The sequence below is a fragment of the Acinonyx jubatus genome, chromosome B4, assembly GCF_027475565.1.
Source record: "Acinonyx jubatus isolate Ajub_Pintada_27869175 chromosome B4, VMU_Ajub_asm_v1.0, whole genome shotgun sequence".
NCBI classification, from domain to species: Eukaryota; Metazoa; Chordata; class Mammalia; order Carnivora; family Felidae; genus Acinonyx; species Acinonyx jubatus.
In genome coordinates, this window is record NC_069387.1 from 22,343,161 (window position 1) to 22,358,702 (window position 15,542).

The 15,542-nt window shown below is 44.3% G+C and overlaps 1 protein-coding gene across 24 annotated transcripts in view; it reads left to right on the plus strand.

The window, feature by feature from the left end:
• Nucleotides 1-15,542, plus strand: part of KIAA1217 (KIAA1217 ortholog) — a 747,790-nt gene that overhangs the window by 712,119 nt on the left and 20,129 nt on the right. For all 24 annotated transcript variants that reach the window (XM_053225397.1, XM_053225396.1, XM_027073642.2 and 21 more), the window contains 3 exons: nt 7,417-7,592; nt 12,967-13,097; nt 13,672-13,819. In XM_053225397.1, coding sequence (XP_053081372.1) covers nt 7,417-7,592; nt 12,967-13,097; nt 13,672-13,819 — 455 coding nt within the window. The remainder of the gene's footprint in view (nt 1-7,416; nt 7,593-12,966; nt 13,098-13,671; nt 13,820-15,542) is intronic.

Consider the following 15,542-nt stretch of genomic DNA (forward strand, 5'->3'; position numbering starts at 1 on the left):
GCACTTTTCAGATCATGATGTGGAAAGCAATAACCCAAGCAGAGCACTGACAGTGTAATTGAGAGATAAGATAAAAATTTAGAGAGCTGAAACAGCTAGAATTTGTGGAGTTGAGTACCAAATAAGAGAAAGCCCTGCAGAGAAAAGACTATATAAATCTTTGCTCTGTTATTGAATAATGAGCCACGTATGTGTAGTGTGAAAGACCACCTAGCCAGGCAAAAACAAAGTAGGAAGCTCTAAGATTAAAAATCCCCAGAGCTCATACAGGGCTGGGAGATGTTCATACTTTGACAAGCAAGAGTAAAGAGGCTTCATTGGTCACCTGGGGCATTCAATAGAGATCAGAGAAGAACCATGTTCCAGTTTTAGGACTAAACTAGTCCCAGAGTAAAGGCTACCCTAGATTCACCCTAACAAAGCTTAAAAGCAAGCCTCTAAAGAACAAAAATTATCCACAAGTAACTGAACCATCTGCCAGAGAAACTCCATCTGTAAAGGAAAACAAAATTCAAAACTGCCTGCCTAGCACTCAGTCAAAAATTACTAGACATGTGATCCATAACCTTAAGAAAATTCAGTTGATAGAAATCAACCACTAATGGCAGGAATAACAAGAACAGCAGCATGGACTTTAAAACAGCTATAATAATTATTCTCAAGGGTTTAAAGAAAAACATGAACACAATGAGACAAGAAACAAAATTCTTTTAAAAATCTAAGTGTAACTTTCAAGGGCTGAAAAACACAATTTCTGTGAATGGACTTAACAGAAGATTTATTAGTGTAAAAACAAAATATTAGTCAACTTGAAAACATAGCAATAGAAGCTGTTCAAACTGAAGTATAGAGAGAAAAAGACTGAAGAAAATGAACCAAAACTTAATGATTTGTGAAACGATATTAAGTGGTCCAGGGAAAAGAGAAAAATACTAGAAGAAATAATGGCTAGAATTTTTCTAAATGCAACCAGAGGGGGAAAAAAGACACCATACATAATAGGGGAATATAAATAAGAATGAACACCTACTTCTCATTAGAGACACAACTTAAGTCTGGAACAATGAAATGACATCTTTGCAGTATTGAAAAAAAAAAAAAACAAAAAAAACTCCTTCATCAGATAGAGGACACTTCCCAAGTGGTTTTATGAAGCCAGCTGGCATTACCCTACAAGCAAAACCAGTCAAAGATATTTTAAGAAAAGAAAATATAAACCAGTATCCCTCATGAAAGTGTATGTAACAAATCCAAAACAAAATATTAGCAACTGAATCCAGCAGTATATAAAGAGAATATTATCCTGGTTTTCATCCCAAGAATGCAAGATTGTTTTAACATGAAAAAAAATCAATGTTTTTGACCTTATTTATGAAATAAAGGAGAAAACCATGTGATAAAATTCAATGCTGATGATAAAAACATTCAGCACTCTAGTACAAGGACACTTCCTTAACTTGGTAAAGGACGTCTGAAAAACCTACAGAAAACATAGTTGATGCTGAAACACTACACATTTCCTATAAAATCGGAAACAAGAGCCAAGAAGGCTGTTCTCACTTACTATTGAGTACTGCACTTAAGATCCTAACCAGTGCAATAAGGCTAGAAAAAGAAAGAAAAGGCATACATATAGGAAAATAAATTGGCTTTACTCACAAATGACATGATTGTATATATATAGAATCAGAAAGACTACAAAAATTGCTACCAGAAATAAGTAAATTAAAGCAAAATCACCAGAATCAAGTCAATATGTAAACATACAAAAATGTTAGTATATACAATATAAATCCATGCAAATTGATTTATCCACGCAATGGAATACCACTCAGCATAAACAAAAATGAACTATTAAAACACTCAACAACACCCAGAAAGGGTGAAGGGAAGAAGGGAAGAAGCCACACCCAGAAGATTACATACTGCGTCTGCAGAACAGAAAAACTAATCTATAGGGACAGAAAACAGATTGGTGGTTTCTCTGGGCTGGGGTTTGGGTGACTGATTGCAAAAGGTCATGAAGGAGTTTCCTAGCGTGATAAAAAATGCTATCTTTTCAGTGGTGGTTACATTGGTGTATACATTTGTCAAAATTCACTGACCTGTGCACTTAAAATGGGTATATTTTATTGCTTGCAACCTATAATAGAGGGTTTTTTTAAGTTAATTGAAAGGTAGGTATCATTGTAATGATTTGAACTGCTAACGACTAATTTATTTGAAGCATTTAGAGAGAGATGCAGATCTACATCCTGCCTTCAGCTCACTTCACACACTGCTGGGATGAACAGGAGAGTCCTGTGTCCTAGGGACATTGGCCAGAACACCGTCCAGGAGGGCAGGGGGACTAGCGGAAAGGGAAAGGAGAACGTGGGCACATGCTTATTCCTTCATGATTAACTTATCATTGCCTAGCATTGGGCTATGGAAAATTCCCTCTGTAATCCCTCCAGCTGGCTCTGGTAAGCCCCTCTTTTGGAAGGAGGATCCTATAACCTGGAACTCCGGGCAAACCTCCTCTCCAAGGGGAATAATTTTAATGCAATCTGACCATGTTACCAGTTGAATAACTTGAATATTACGTACATTCGTCTGATATGTCTGCACTTCTGAGTAGTGTTCTATTGAAATTCATTTGTGCAGCAAATATGTGGTGGGTACCTACTGTGTGCCAGAAACTGTGCTTGGTGGCTGGAAATAAAACAGACACGTCCCTGCCTTGTTAGAGGAGCAACTTGGGGTGGTTGAACAATGACTGGGTGGAATTCAGAAGACTTGGTTGTCACCATGATTCTGCCCTTAATGACTGAGTGACCCTGAATAAGTCACTTAACCTCTCAGAGCTCCACTTTTCCCATTGTCCAGATTTCAATTTTCAGAATTTTAAACATCCCAGTAATAATTTCCAGTTTGATAGCCACTGTTAATATCTGCTGCTAACAGGACCATAACTTGTTGTGGAATTTGTCTGTGAGATTTGGTGGGAGGGTTAGGTACAGAGGGCTGTGACATGACCCATCCATTCAAGAGCCCTTCTCTTAGACCATAATGTTTACTCTGACTGACTCATCAGAGTCGTCTGAGGAGTTGAAAGAATCCCCAGTGCCCAGGCTACCCGGTAGACCAATGAAATCACAGTCTCTCAGGGGGTAGCACCCAGGTGTCAGTCACTTTTCAACACATTTAGTCATGCACTTATTTGTCCCTTGCATCCCTGTGACCCCTCATCTCCCCACCCCTTCAAAGGAAATAGCTCTGTGGGATTTGACCTCCCGTTTTGATAGCTGGCAGTGCTGCTGTGTATATTCAACAACCACTGCAGTCAGAGCAAGTCGGGGCATGAGAGGTGAGCCCACCGCATATCTGAGCCCATGGGTCAGCCCATGTATCTACAATCTAGGAAGGCATTTCAGGTTCTCCTTTGTTTGTTCTTAACAGCATTACTGCTTAGTCCAGGCGTTTATCTGTATTTATTAAGTACCTGCCGTGAATGGCCCTGTATCCTGGAGACTCTGTGAAGAGCAGAAATTAACCACATGAAGGGAACAGCAGGTGCAAAGTCCCTGTGGCAGAAAGGAGCCTAGCCAGTCGAAGAACAGAAAGGAAGGATGTTTGTGTGACTGGAGCAGGGACTGCCGGCTGCATGCCATGCGAGGAGACTGGCGATGTGGGAAAGGGTGAGACTTCCTTGTGCCTTGTGGGCAAAGCTGTAGCTGCAGAGAACATGGGAGGAAGTTGCCCTCGATGCATCGTTTCCATACCTGGTGGCTTTTAGCAGCATACTGACTGTTTTTAAGACCACAAGAAAAAGCCATTATTAGCAGAGGCCATGAGAGCATGACTATGAGTCATACAGAGGAGGTAACCCGGGAGTGGCGCGTTTCTATTTGCTTCCCTTCCAGACAAAACTGCAGGCCCCACCCCCAGGGCCTGGTTTGTGCCAGACACTGTTGTAAGCACTTTATTCCCTCACTGAATCTCCATTACCAGCCTATGAGATAAGAACGATTATTGCCCCTTTTATGGATAGACACCAATGAATAATTTGCTCACGGTCACATGGCTACCACGTGGTAAAACTAGAAATGGAACCCAGGCAGTGTCTTGCTGGATGGGCAGGTAATCAGTACAGAGCTAATGTTGGAACGTGATGGTGGCCCTGCTTGCTGCTTCTGTTGAAATATTTTATCTTTATTCAACAAAAATAGAAGACACCGTGAAGGTTTGAGTTGACGGTCACATGGTCAGATGGCGTCTGCACAAATAGCGGACAATTGACAAAGGCATCATTCTCATGAGGTCACATACAGTGGTTGTGCTACAGCCCATGACTCCAGAACACAAACAGCTAATTGAAATTTCAGGGAACCTTTAGGTATGATACAATAGGTATCATGTAACTTCTGTCTCTGAGGCTGGTTGAACGAATTCACTTGATGGATGTGCTATTAGCAAACTCTCCTGCCCCAGAGAAACACTTAATACAGGACTTGGAAACAGGAATCAAGCGTTTGACTACATTCTTCTGAAGCCAGATGCAAACCACACATCTTCTGCTCTCCGGGGTAAGGAACAAGAGTGCTCTGGAAAGTATATGGAAAGTTATGTGGATGTTGTGGCAGTATGTGTGCAAGCAGCCTACATAAAACCCAGGGAAAATAACAAATTGCCAAGAACCTTGAGCTCATCTGGGATCATTGTTGTTGCAACCACCAACATCAAGTATTATGTTTTCATGGTCTGTAATTACATGGCATTCGGTACATGGACCTGTGTAAACAAGAGGGACACAGATTCTCTCTTTTTTTAAGTTTCTTTATTTGTTTTAAGAGAGCAGAGGAGGGAGAACCCCAAGCAGGCTGTGTGTTAGCCTGCAAATCCCACTGCGGGGTTTGAACCCACCAACTGTGAGATCATGACCTGAGCTGAAATCAAGAGTCAGACACCCAACCAGCTGAGCCACCCAGGTGCCCCAAACATAGATTCTCTTTTAACTAATACAGTGAAATAGTCCATGGCTAGATCAACATTTCTTGATCACCTATTCGATACCAAGCAGTAGCTCATGTAATCCTCAGACCAGCACTGCTAGAGGAAGTGAATCCTCATCCTTGAAGATAAGGAAATGGAGACCAAGTGAGTCTAAGGAACATGCCAAAGTCTCACGGTAGCCAGAGTTTGGGGTCCGAGCCAAAGTGGAACTACAAAAGGCTCTGAACAGTGCAAAGCAGTCTTGAAAAAGAAGAAATGTAGAGGCAACACACTCCCTGATTTCAAAACATAAGGCAGAGGTATAATGATCAACATAGTATGGTTCTGGCATAAAAACAGACGTGTAGATCAATAGAACAGAATAGAAAGCCCAGAAGTATGATCCCATTCATATATGGTCAATTAATTTATTTATGATAAAGGAGCCAAGGATATACAATGAGGGAAGAAAGGTCTCATCAATAAATGGTGCTGGGAACACTGGATGCCTCATGCAAAAGACTGACACTGACCCACCATCTCTCACCAAACACAAAAGTTAACTCTAAAATGGATTTAAGACTGGAATGTAAGACCTAAAGCCATGAAACTCCTAGAAAAAAAAACATAGGCGGTAAGCTCCTTGACAGAGGTCTTGGCCATGAATTTTTAAAGCTAACACCAAAAGTAAAAGCAACAAAAGAAAAAAATAAACAAGTAGGACTACATCAAAGTAAACAGCTTCTGCATAGCAAAGGAGACCATCAACAACGTGAAAAGGCAACCTACCGAATGGGACAAAATATTTGCAAACCGTACATTTGATAAAAGGTTAATATCCAGAGTATGTATACCTCAACCCAAAGAAAAAATCAACCAAACCCCAAACAACCCAATTTTTAAATATGGGCAGATTTGAAAATAGGTAATTTTCCAAAGAAGATATGAGCATGACCAACAGGTACGTGAAAATTATACCCAACTTTATGAATCGTCAGGGAAATGCAAATGAAAACCACGATGAGATATCACCTTGCACCCATCAGAATGGCTAGTACCAAAAAGACGAGAGATGAAAAGTGTTGGCGAGGATGTGGAGAAAAAGGAGCCCTCGTACACTGTTGGTGGGAACATAAATTGGTGCAGCCGCTCCGGAAAACAATACGGAAGTTCCTCTAAAAATAAAAATAGAACTACCATGTAATCCAGCAGTTCCACTTCTGGGTATTTATCTAAGGGGAACAAAAACAGTAACTCAAAAAGATACATTACATACGCTCCCATGTTTATTGCTGTACTGTTTACAATAGCCAAAAGATGGAAACAAAAGTGTCCATCAATGGATGCTCAATATTGCAATATTATATGGTGACTACGCTTGTTGAGCATTGAGTAACGTATAGAATTGTTGAATCACTGTGTTGTGCACCTGAAACTAATATAACATTGTATGCCAACCATACTTCAATAATAAATAAAAATAAAAATAATTAGGTGTTTATATACAATGGACTATTACTCAGCCATAGAAACGAATGAAATCTTGCCATTTGTGCCAATATGGATAGACCTTGAGGGCACAATGCTAAGCGAAATGAGTCAGAGAAAGACAAATGTCATATGATCTCTCTTATATGCGGAATAATAATAATAAAAAAAAAAAGCCTCGTGGATACAGAGAACAGATTGGTGGTTTCCAGAGGGGGTAGTGTGAGAAATGGGTGAAGGGGGTCAAAGTTTTTAAAAAAGCCTCTGAGATCTAAAAGGCCAACTAATACGGGTATTTGGGGCACCATGATGGAAGGAGGCTGCAGTAGGCAGGAAGGAATATTTTGGTGCACAGACCACTTCTCCTAACTTTACAGATAGTCTCCTAACACCGTAAGCCATATTCCTAAACGTTCCACTCTTGCAGCTGAAGTCTTGCACAGAGAAAGAGAAAGTGGTGTTTCCAAGATCACGTGAGTTCAAGGAAGGAGCATGGGTTGGATCACTGGGTTCTGCATCATCACACACTCAGTTCCGTGTTTCAATTTGGGGCTTGCAAAGCCCAGGCGCATCTTCAGAGCTACACAACCAGCAAAAAAAAAAAAAAAAAAAAAAAAGGTGCTTGACTCCAAAGCTAGTGCTCTCAGCTGCTCCCTGTAAAAAACATGTCAGTGAGAGTTTACGCCTATTGTGCATGCTGCACTGACCAGAGTAAGTGTCCTATTTTTTGCAGACACAGACATGAAAGTCTGGTTGGCAGTTGGCAGTAAACCTCAGATGTTGGCTGAAGTAGCAATATTATATACAATCTCTGCTTCCTTCCCTTTCTCACTGAAATAAATATTCAGCTGCAGGGCTGTTTACCCCAGCCGGCTTCTGAAGACCGTCAGGCAGTCAGTCGCCACGATGTCAGTCAGGCAGCACCAATTGAAGTTGATTTCTTTTGTTCAACAGCTGCAGAACCAGGAGCTGCTGAGGGCAATGATGAAGAAGGCCGAGCTAGAAATCAGCAGCAAAGTGATCGAAACCATGAAGAGGCTGGAGGACCCTGTGCAGCGACAGCGCGTCCTCGTGGAACAAGAGAGACAGAAATACCTGCACGAAGAGGAGAAGATCGTCAAAAAGCTGTGGTGAGTGCCAGTCACCCGTTGGACCCGAAAAAGACACTGTCCTTGCCAACGAGAAGCCCCTTCCTAAATGGTGCTCTCTCCCTCTCTCTCTTTTAACTTTTTTAAAAGTTTATTTATTTTGAGAGAGAGAGAGAAGGAGAGAGCAAGGGGGCGGGAGGGCGGGAAGAGAGAGAGAGAGAGAGGGGGAGAGAGAGAGAGAGAGAGAGAGAGAGAGAGAGAGAGAGAGAATCTCAAGCAGGCTCCGCACCAACAGCACTGAGCCCGAAACAGGGCTCGAACTCCCAAAGCGTGAGATCATGACCTGAGCTGAAACCAAGAGTTGGACGCTTAACCCACTGAGCCACCCAGGCGCCCCTCCCTCTTTCTTTATTGAGCACCTACTGTGTACAAGTTAGGGTTCTGCTGGTTCTGGGTATCCTTGGACACTTAGCGCCCCTCTGTCCAGACCCCGGCAAGTTCGACTGCGCTTGTCTCATTAACAGCTGGAGTACCACGCTCCTTTGTAGGGCTCGGCAACAGAGAAAATGAGAGGAAGCAAATGGCAAAACCCAATGATAAATGGGAAGTCTTCATTTAATCTCAGTAAATGAAAACTAATAGCCAAAATAACGGTGTTAAAATTATCTTCCTATTATTCAACTGTAGTTAAAAGCACAAAAGAAGAATTTAAGTGTAAAGTAGGTCTGATCCAGGAATGAAAGATGCCTCCTTGAATGTTATCAATCTTCTATGAGGTTCTTATTGAAAGCATCTATCAAGTCCCACTATTGAAATGAGCAGTTTTATTACTCCCCAGTCACTGGGGTGGGCACATCTTTTATGGTAATATATGTTTTGTTATGCAATGAAGATTTATCATAGAATGATTTCACCTTCTAGTGTAATGAGTAGTAATTTTTCTGGATTCTCCTAGCATTGTTAATTCTCTTAAATCTCCCAAATTGGGACTAGAAAGAAGCAACTTTCACGTTCTTCTCATGGGCAGAAGGACCGGAAGTCTCCATGATGGAAAGTGTTATTTTCTATCAACTATTTGATATTTGAGCCTGTGTCACCCCAGATGCCCACCCAGCGTGTCTAATTAAAATAAGAATGTCCCTCTCAGTAGCAGTCCAGAGGGGGGAAAAAATCAATTAGAGTTATAATTTTCCAAAAAAAAAAAGTATTTGACCACTGTTCACCAACATCTCAAAATAGCTTCTAATATTTTATGTAGTTCATTCATTTGTAGACCATTAATCACCCACCGTGAGGTGATAAGGCTATTATTTGTCTGAAATGTTTTTGTGATGGCCCAGTTTTCTACATCTAGGTGTTAAAATATTCTTCTTGAAAACTTCTTTAAAAATGTGTAGCCTTTTAAGAATATTTTATGTTTTCCAATTAAATCACGAAAAAGTAAATTTCCTTCTTTTAAGAATTGTGTTTTATCAGTCAGCTAAGTCTTGCTTTTGCTCTAGAAAAAGTACTTAATCTCAGTACTACCCCAGCAGCCCAGCACAGGAGTGAGCTAGGAAGGGGCATGGGGAGCCTATCAGGAGAGCACTTCATCTGTGGGCTGGCTGCACCTGGAGAAGATGTGCACAGGGCATTTGAGGAGCTCCAGTCCGGCAAAGCAGAGCATATGAGTATGTGTATAGCCCAAAACAGGTGGCTCACCTGTGCCAGGTGACCCTACGCAAAGGAGAGATTGCTTCGGGCCCCAGGGATCAAGAAGACAACCTGCAATAAGTTATTTGTCCTGTGCCCCCAGACCCAGGGCAGCGCCGTGTGTTTAGTGGGGTCTCACAAAGGGTTTGTTAAACCGAACCAGGCTGGCCTGGAGGTCAGGTGGGGTTCCATCAGTGAAAGCGGGGCGAGGGATGGGGGGTTCCCAGGCAGAGCAACCCTGTGAGCCAGCAAGACTCAGGACCAGGAAGGTGCAAGGTGTCCTTGGAAAACTGGGGGCCGACCACGTTGGCGGAGATGATGCAAGATACTAGACCATGTCTCATGTCTGGGTAATGCCGTTCCCCCTTGCATGATGCCTGCCCATATCTTACACCACATTCACGCCCTGCCTGCCTGCTCCGTGTGTGCAGGGACTGTGTTTACCGAGATTGGAGGATCATGTGACAGAAACCTAGATTCCTGGCTTTTCATGGAAGCTCCTGGGTCCAACCCCAGATCCAGAACCTCTCTGGATGGAGCATAAGAATGTGCATTTTACCCAGGGGAGATTCTCAAGTGTCTTCCCATTTGACCAGCCTGATGAGGAGGTCACTGACGTTTTTTGATCAAGGATGCAGCAAAGTTTTTTGATCAAGGAAACACAGCAAAGGATGCAGAGCTGTGTTTCAGAAAGGTCCCTCTGGTGATCATGTCCAGGACTATTGGAGGGGGAAACATTGGTGTCAGGGAAACCATATTGGCAGCAGCTAGAACAGTCCAGTCGAAAGTCAGTAAGGCCTGGGGCACAAGGGTGGCTCCCTCCATCAGTTAAGCGTCTGAGTCTTAATTTTGGCTCAGGTCATGATCTCAAGGTTTGTGGGATTGAGCCCCGCATTGGGCTGTGCACTGACAGCATGGAGCCTGCTTGGGATACTCTCTCTCGCTCTCTCTCCCTCCCTCACTTGCATGCATGCACTCTCACTCTCAAGATAAATAAATAAACTTTAAAAAAATGTCAGTAGGCCTGAATCAAGGAGTAAAAACAGGAATGGGAAGAGAAATCAAATGAAAACGGACTGTTACAAAAGACAGCTGGGGGTGCCTGGGTGGCTGTCGGTTAAGTGACTGACTTCAGCTCAGGTCATGATCTCACGGTTTGTGGGTTCAAGCCCCGCATCGGGCTCTGTGCTGACAGCTCAGAGCCTGGAGCCTCCTTCAGATTCTTTGTCTCCTTTCTCTGCTCCTCTCCCACTTGTGCTCTGTCTAACTCTGTCTCTCAAATACATGAGGAATACATGTAAATACATGTAAAAAAAAAAAGACAACTGGAAATTTCAACTTAGGAGCATCAGGAAAACAATCTCCCCTCCTTCCCTCCTCTCCCCTCCCCTGCCCTTCACCTTACACACACACACACACACACACACACACTGGAAAATAAGTTCTCTTGGGCATCATGTTGGACTAAGTTGCTGGTGAGCCATTAAGAGGGCAGAGAAGTGAAATTTGGATCTAGAATATGGAGAGAAATGGAATCCAGATCATTTCTCTTTGGTGGGTTTCTACTTGGAAATAATAATTGGGCTTCTAATAACTGTCAAATTAAATATACTTCATTAATACATTAATGAAAACATTAATGCTTCTTTTAACTAACATAGTATGAAAAGCAACTTACACAAATAGAATGGATTTAGAGCTAAACCACAGCATCTGTGAACATCTGGCTTTCCTTTGAGCTGAGTTCACATCTCCAAAGTCATATTGATTACATAATATTGAAAGTGTGTTTTCAGCATTCATTTTAGCTCCATGATCTCTGTTACATTTTGAATAAACAAATTTTATCTGAGTGCTTTGTAATATATATCATAAACATATGAACAGAAATGACATTGTTGTATACAATAATATCAATACACTTTTGTGTATATTCCTTGATCAACCCAGGAAAAGCTGTGACATTTATGGGTCTTCTGTGTTCAGAGTTATGAAATCCCAAAGGCACATCATGTAAAAGAGATTAAAATAGAACTTTAGGCAGACTGACTTCAGGTCAGATGATAGCTCTTAGGAGTATTCATTGACACCTGGCAGACTTGTGGGTTGTAAATGGAACCGTGATAACATTTGGGTCTTAGCTCTTCCCTCGGAATTTGGAAGGACTGGACAGTGTGTCCAGTCTACACTCTAAGATATTTCAGTTTGGTGATGAAGTGGTAAATAACTTTTGCACACATAGGTGCCATATTTAGAGCTCTTAGGAGGGATAGCATACATCATCTCCTCAGGGGTGTGGTTAGCTGCAGGAAGTTTCCTGTGGGTGGGTTCCCATAACACCAGGTACCTTTCCATAGTTTGCAAATGTGGACAGTGAGCAGTTGGGGCTTTCCCTTTGGGTCCTGAGTTGCAGTATTTCATCTGAAGGGATCACAGGCAGTTTGGGTCCATTTTCCATAATAGAATGAAAGACGTCACCAAAAACTCCATCTCGCTTCTCTACAGCGGATGGACTTGTTGTTTGCCCCATTGGTCCTTGTTAAACACACATGGCATCCCGCCTGAATCCGTCCTGCAGTAGCTGTGCCATCCATAACCTCCATCTGCGCCCCCACTTAGCGGGAAGGGTCTTGGCAGGCCATCTTTTTACAGATAACGCTGTGTCTTCTTTCCCTGTTCCCCGCCAGCCCCTAGCACTGCCCCTGTAGGTGAATGCTGTTTGCCCACCGCCACCTAGTGGTTCTTAATCTCTCAACGTTCTTGTCCTCCACTACCTTAAGAGAAGTTTTCTGTTGTCAGATTTACAGGCAAACTGAAATGATACAACCGTGTTTACGATGGGTGATTAATGTGCCCAGGAGACAGGATGTTGTTGGTTTGTTTCATTGGTTGCTTTGCATTTTGAAGCAGAAGACCTCAGAACTAGCAGTACCTGTGTGTGTGTGTGTGTGTGTGTGTGTGCATGCACCTGCGTGTGTCTTTCTCTCCCTCTCTCTTACACACACATACACACCAGAAATCAGATCTGTGATCGTTCTTCCTCTTTGGAGCTTAGAGAGGAAAGTCAGTCCTTATTGATGAGGCCATCAGTATAAACCAGAGGGGCAAGTTTGCTCCCCTCCCCCACCCCATCCCCACTTCCCTCAGGGACATTTCCCAGTGTCTGGAGACATCTTTGTTTGTCACACACCGGGGAGAGGGTGCTACTAGATCTAGTGGGCAGAGGGCAGGGGTGCTGCGAAACACCCTACAATGCACAGGTCAAGTCCCTATAGGAAAGAATTATCCAGCCCAATATATCAAGTTTCAGGTTTAGAAGGCTAATATAAGCCAATCAGGACCACTCCTTTTGCCCCGCTACGGCGTGCACTCCCCGCCCCCACCCCATCACCTTACAAAATGCACACTGCCCTCCCTTAGTCGGCATCAGCACCACTGAAAATAAAGAATGGGTCCAGCCACCACCTCCCCTCTGGCCAACCTGGGCATCCCCAAGAAGAGGCCCTGGGAAAACTCCTTGCACCCGCCTTACACCTCAGAGGAATATTTAAGCCACACCAAGCTACTCTCTCGAGGTACTGCCGCCATCTTAGCGGAAGGCCAGGGGAGGCTGGGCCGCGGTGAGCAACAGGAGGCTGGGATGGGCCCTTTGCTACTACAGCTGTCCTTTTGGGGGGCCTCGGTGTTCACTGCCACCTACTGGTCTGCTTGCCCCCACCCCCAGTGAGCTGGAAGACTTCGTTGAAGACTTGAAGAAGGACTCCACGTCGGCTGCCCGAGTGGTCACTCTAAAAGATGTGGAAGATGGGGCTTTCCTCCTGCGACAAGTGGGAGAAGCAGTAGCCACCCTGAAAGGTGAGCCTCCTCCTTGAAGGGGAGAAGTCCGAAGCGCGTCTCCGGGAGGAGAGCGGGGTGGAGGGGGGGAGGTTAAAACTCTGTCCGACAGTGACAGATCCGTTCGTTCGTGCATGTGTGCCTGCAAGTGTTCATCAAATACCCTGTGGGCCAGGCGCTGTTCTAGGCACTGGCGATGCCTCACTGAACAAAATGGGCAGATGTCCCTGTCTTCTTGGAGCTTCTATTTTAGTGGGCGCCATAAGATTTAGGGCGAAATGATACCAATGCCAGTTTCTCTCCACTGGCTCTTCCAGTGTGCCAGGGCACCTGTGCCAAATTCATTGAAAATGGCCCTCAGGGACAGTTGCCTTTATCCCACATAAGCAGACAGGAAGTGAGGCGCAGAGGACCTGTGCCCTTGCCCGAGGTCACTTGGAACCGGGCTCTGTCTGACAGGCGTCTGCCTCCTGGAGATGTGTGCAGAGCGCTGCAGCCGATGAACCCCACGCTCCCGACCCTACCCGGCGTGCGTGTGTGGGATGGGGGCTTGTTCCGCTTTTTCTCCAGCTCACCCTCTGCTCTTGGCCTGCAGGAGAATTCCCCACCTTACAAAACAAGATGCGAGCCATCTTGCGTATAGAAGTCGAGGCTGTGCGGTTTCTGAAGGAGGAGCCCCACAGGCTGGACAGCCTCCTGCAGAGAGTACGGAGCATGACCGACACCCTGACCATGTTGCGGAGGTAACCGGGCCCCGGGCCCCCCCGCCCCGGGGGCGGGGAAACTCGTGAGGGAGGACGGCAGCAACTCCTTCCCACCTCAGACGTTCCATTGCAGTATGACTTGAGGTCCCGATCGTTCAGGACAGGCCTGCTGCGTTTGGCACATCCTAGAGCTTAACGTTAGGAAACATTAAGTAAACATTTTTTTCAAAAAATCATTTGAAGGTGGTCCTTTTTAATAACACTTTAAGATTAAAGAATGCGTCAAAATATTTTATTAGCTTCCTTCACTTCTGGAGCACAGATGACTTCAGTTAGAAGAAGATACACACTGAATGAAGTTCAAGAGACAGCATTAGAGGCGCGGCCCTGCCAAACTGGAGAGAGGGAGGGCAGGAGGGAGGAGAGCTTGATAACTGGAAGTTGCCTTCATGCAGATGACTACTGACAGTGGAAGAGAGGGCACGGTAGCAGGAGAGGGAAAGGGGGGGAACAGATCCTCGGGGGTCCCTTGGGGATTGGAGGAACAGGGTAGGTAAACAGCAAAAGAAACAAGTGAGTAGCAGAGGAGAGTCATCGAATGCAGTGTCTCTTTTCAAATCAAAAATAGACATTTTAATAAGAAGAAAGTAAGGGACTGATTAAAGATTGTAGGTCAAGTACCACGTACCATATCATCTGACATACCCTACATCGATCGTAACAACAGCTCCCAAGGAAGGCGCCAGAAGGCAGTCTCATCCACCCTCCTCCTTATCATCATCACTACATTCTACAGAAAAATATCTGAGGCTCAGAAAGGTACAGTTCCCAGCATCCTAGAGCTAGAACCTGCCAGAACTGATGATATTCAAACACAGGCCTGTCTGACCCCAGAGCCATGTTCTTTCCACTGCACCGTGGGTGGAAATGCACAGATAGCTTCACGTGACCCCAAAATGCAGAGGAGGATGAGGACCAACTGGGCTGTTAGATTTGGAGTCACTGTTGACCTCCTAGAAAGGCATGGTCGAGTCCAGGTGGGGAAGGAAGCCTGATCCAAGCGACAGGAAGAGCAAGCACCAGGAATTAAAATACAGTTGCCTCTTGGACAACGCGGGTTTGAACTGCACGGGTCCACTTATGTAAGGATTTTTTTTTTTTTTGATAAGTACAAGACAATGCTGTAAATGTATTTTCTTTGTGATCTTCCTAATCACGTTTTCCTTTCCCTAGCTTACTTTATTGTAAGAATCCAGTCATAGCATACAAAATGTATGTTAATCAGGTACTTATGATATAGGTAATCCTTCTGGTCAACAGTAGATAATTAGCAGTTAGGTTTTGGAGAGGAACAAGAGTTCCATGTGGATTTTCAAAGGAGGAGAGTATGGAGGGCTCAGGAAGCTTTTGGGGTCAGAATAGAGCATCTCTGAGGGCTGTCCAGCGGGGACTGGGTGGAGGGGGTTAATGTTAGAATCATCTGTTCACTCCTGGCCGCCCCCACACCAATAGTGATGGAACCGTGTCTGGCTGGGCACAACGGTGCTGGTGGAAAGGCAGAGACAGACCATCTCGTGAGGGAAGGACTGGGCAGTCAGGTACCAGAGACGGTTAGGAGGCAATTGGAGGGCATTAGGAAGTTGCTATGGAAACCTTCATCCCCAAGCTGCTACTTGTCAGATGTCTTAATTTTGCAACCTCTTGCCTGGCTTTGGAATGCCACGGCATTCAAGTGTGCCATACAAATAAAATGCAAGTTACC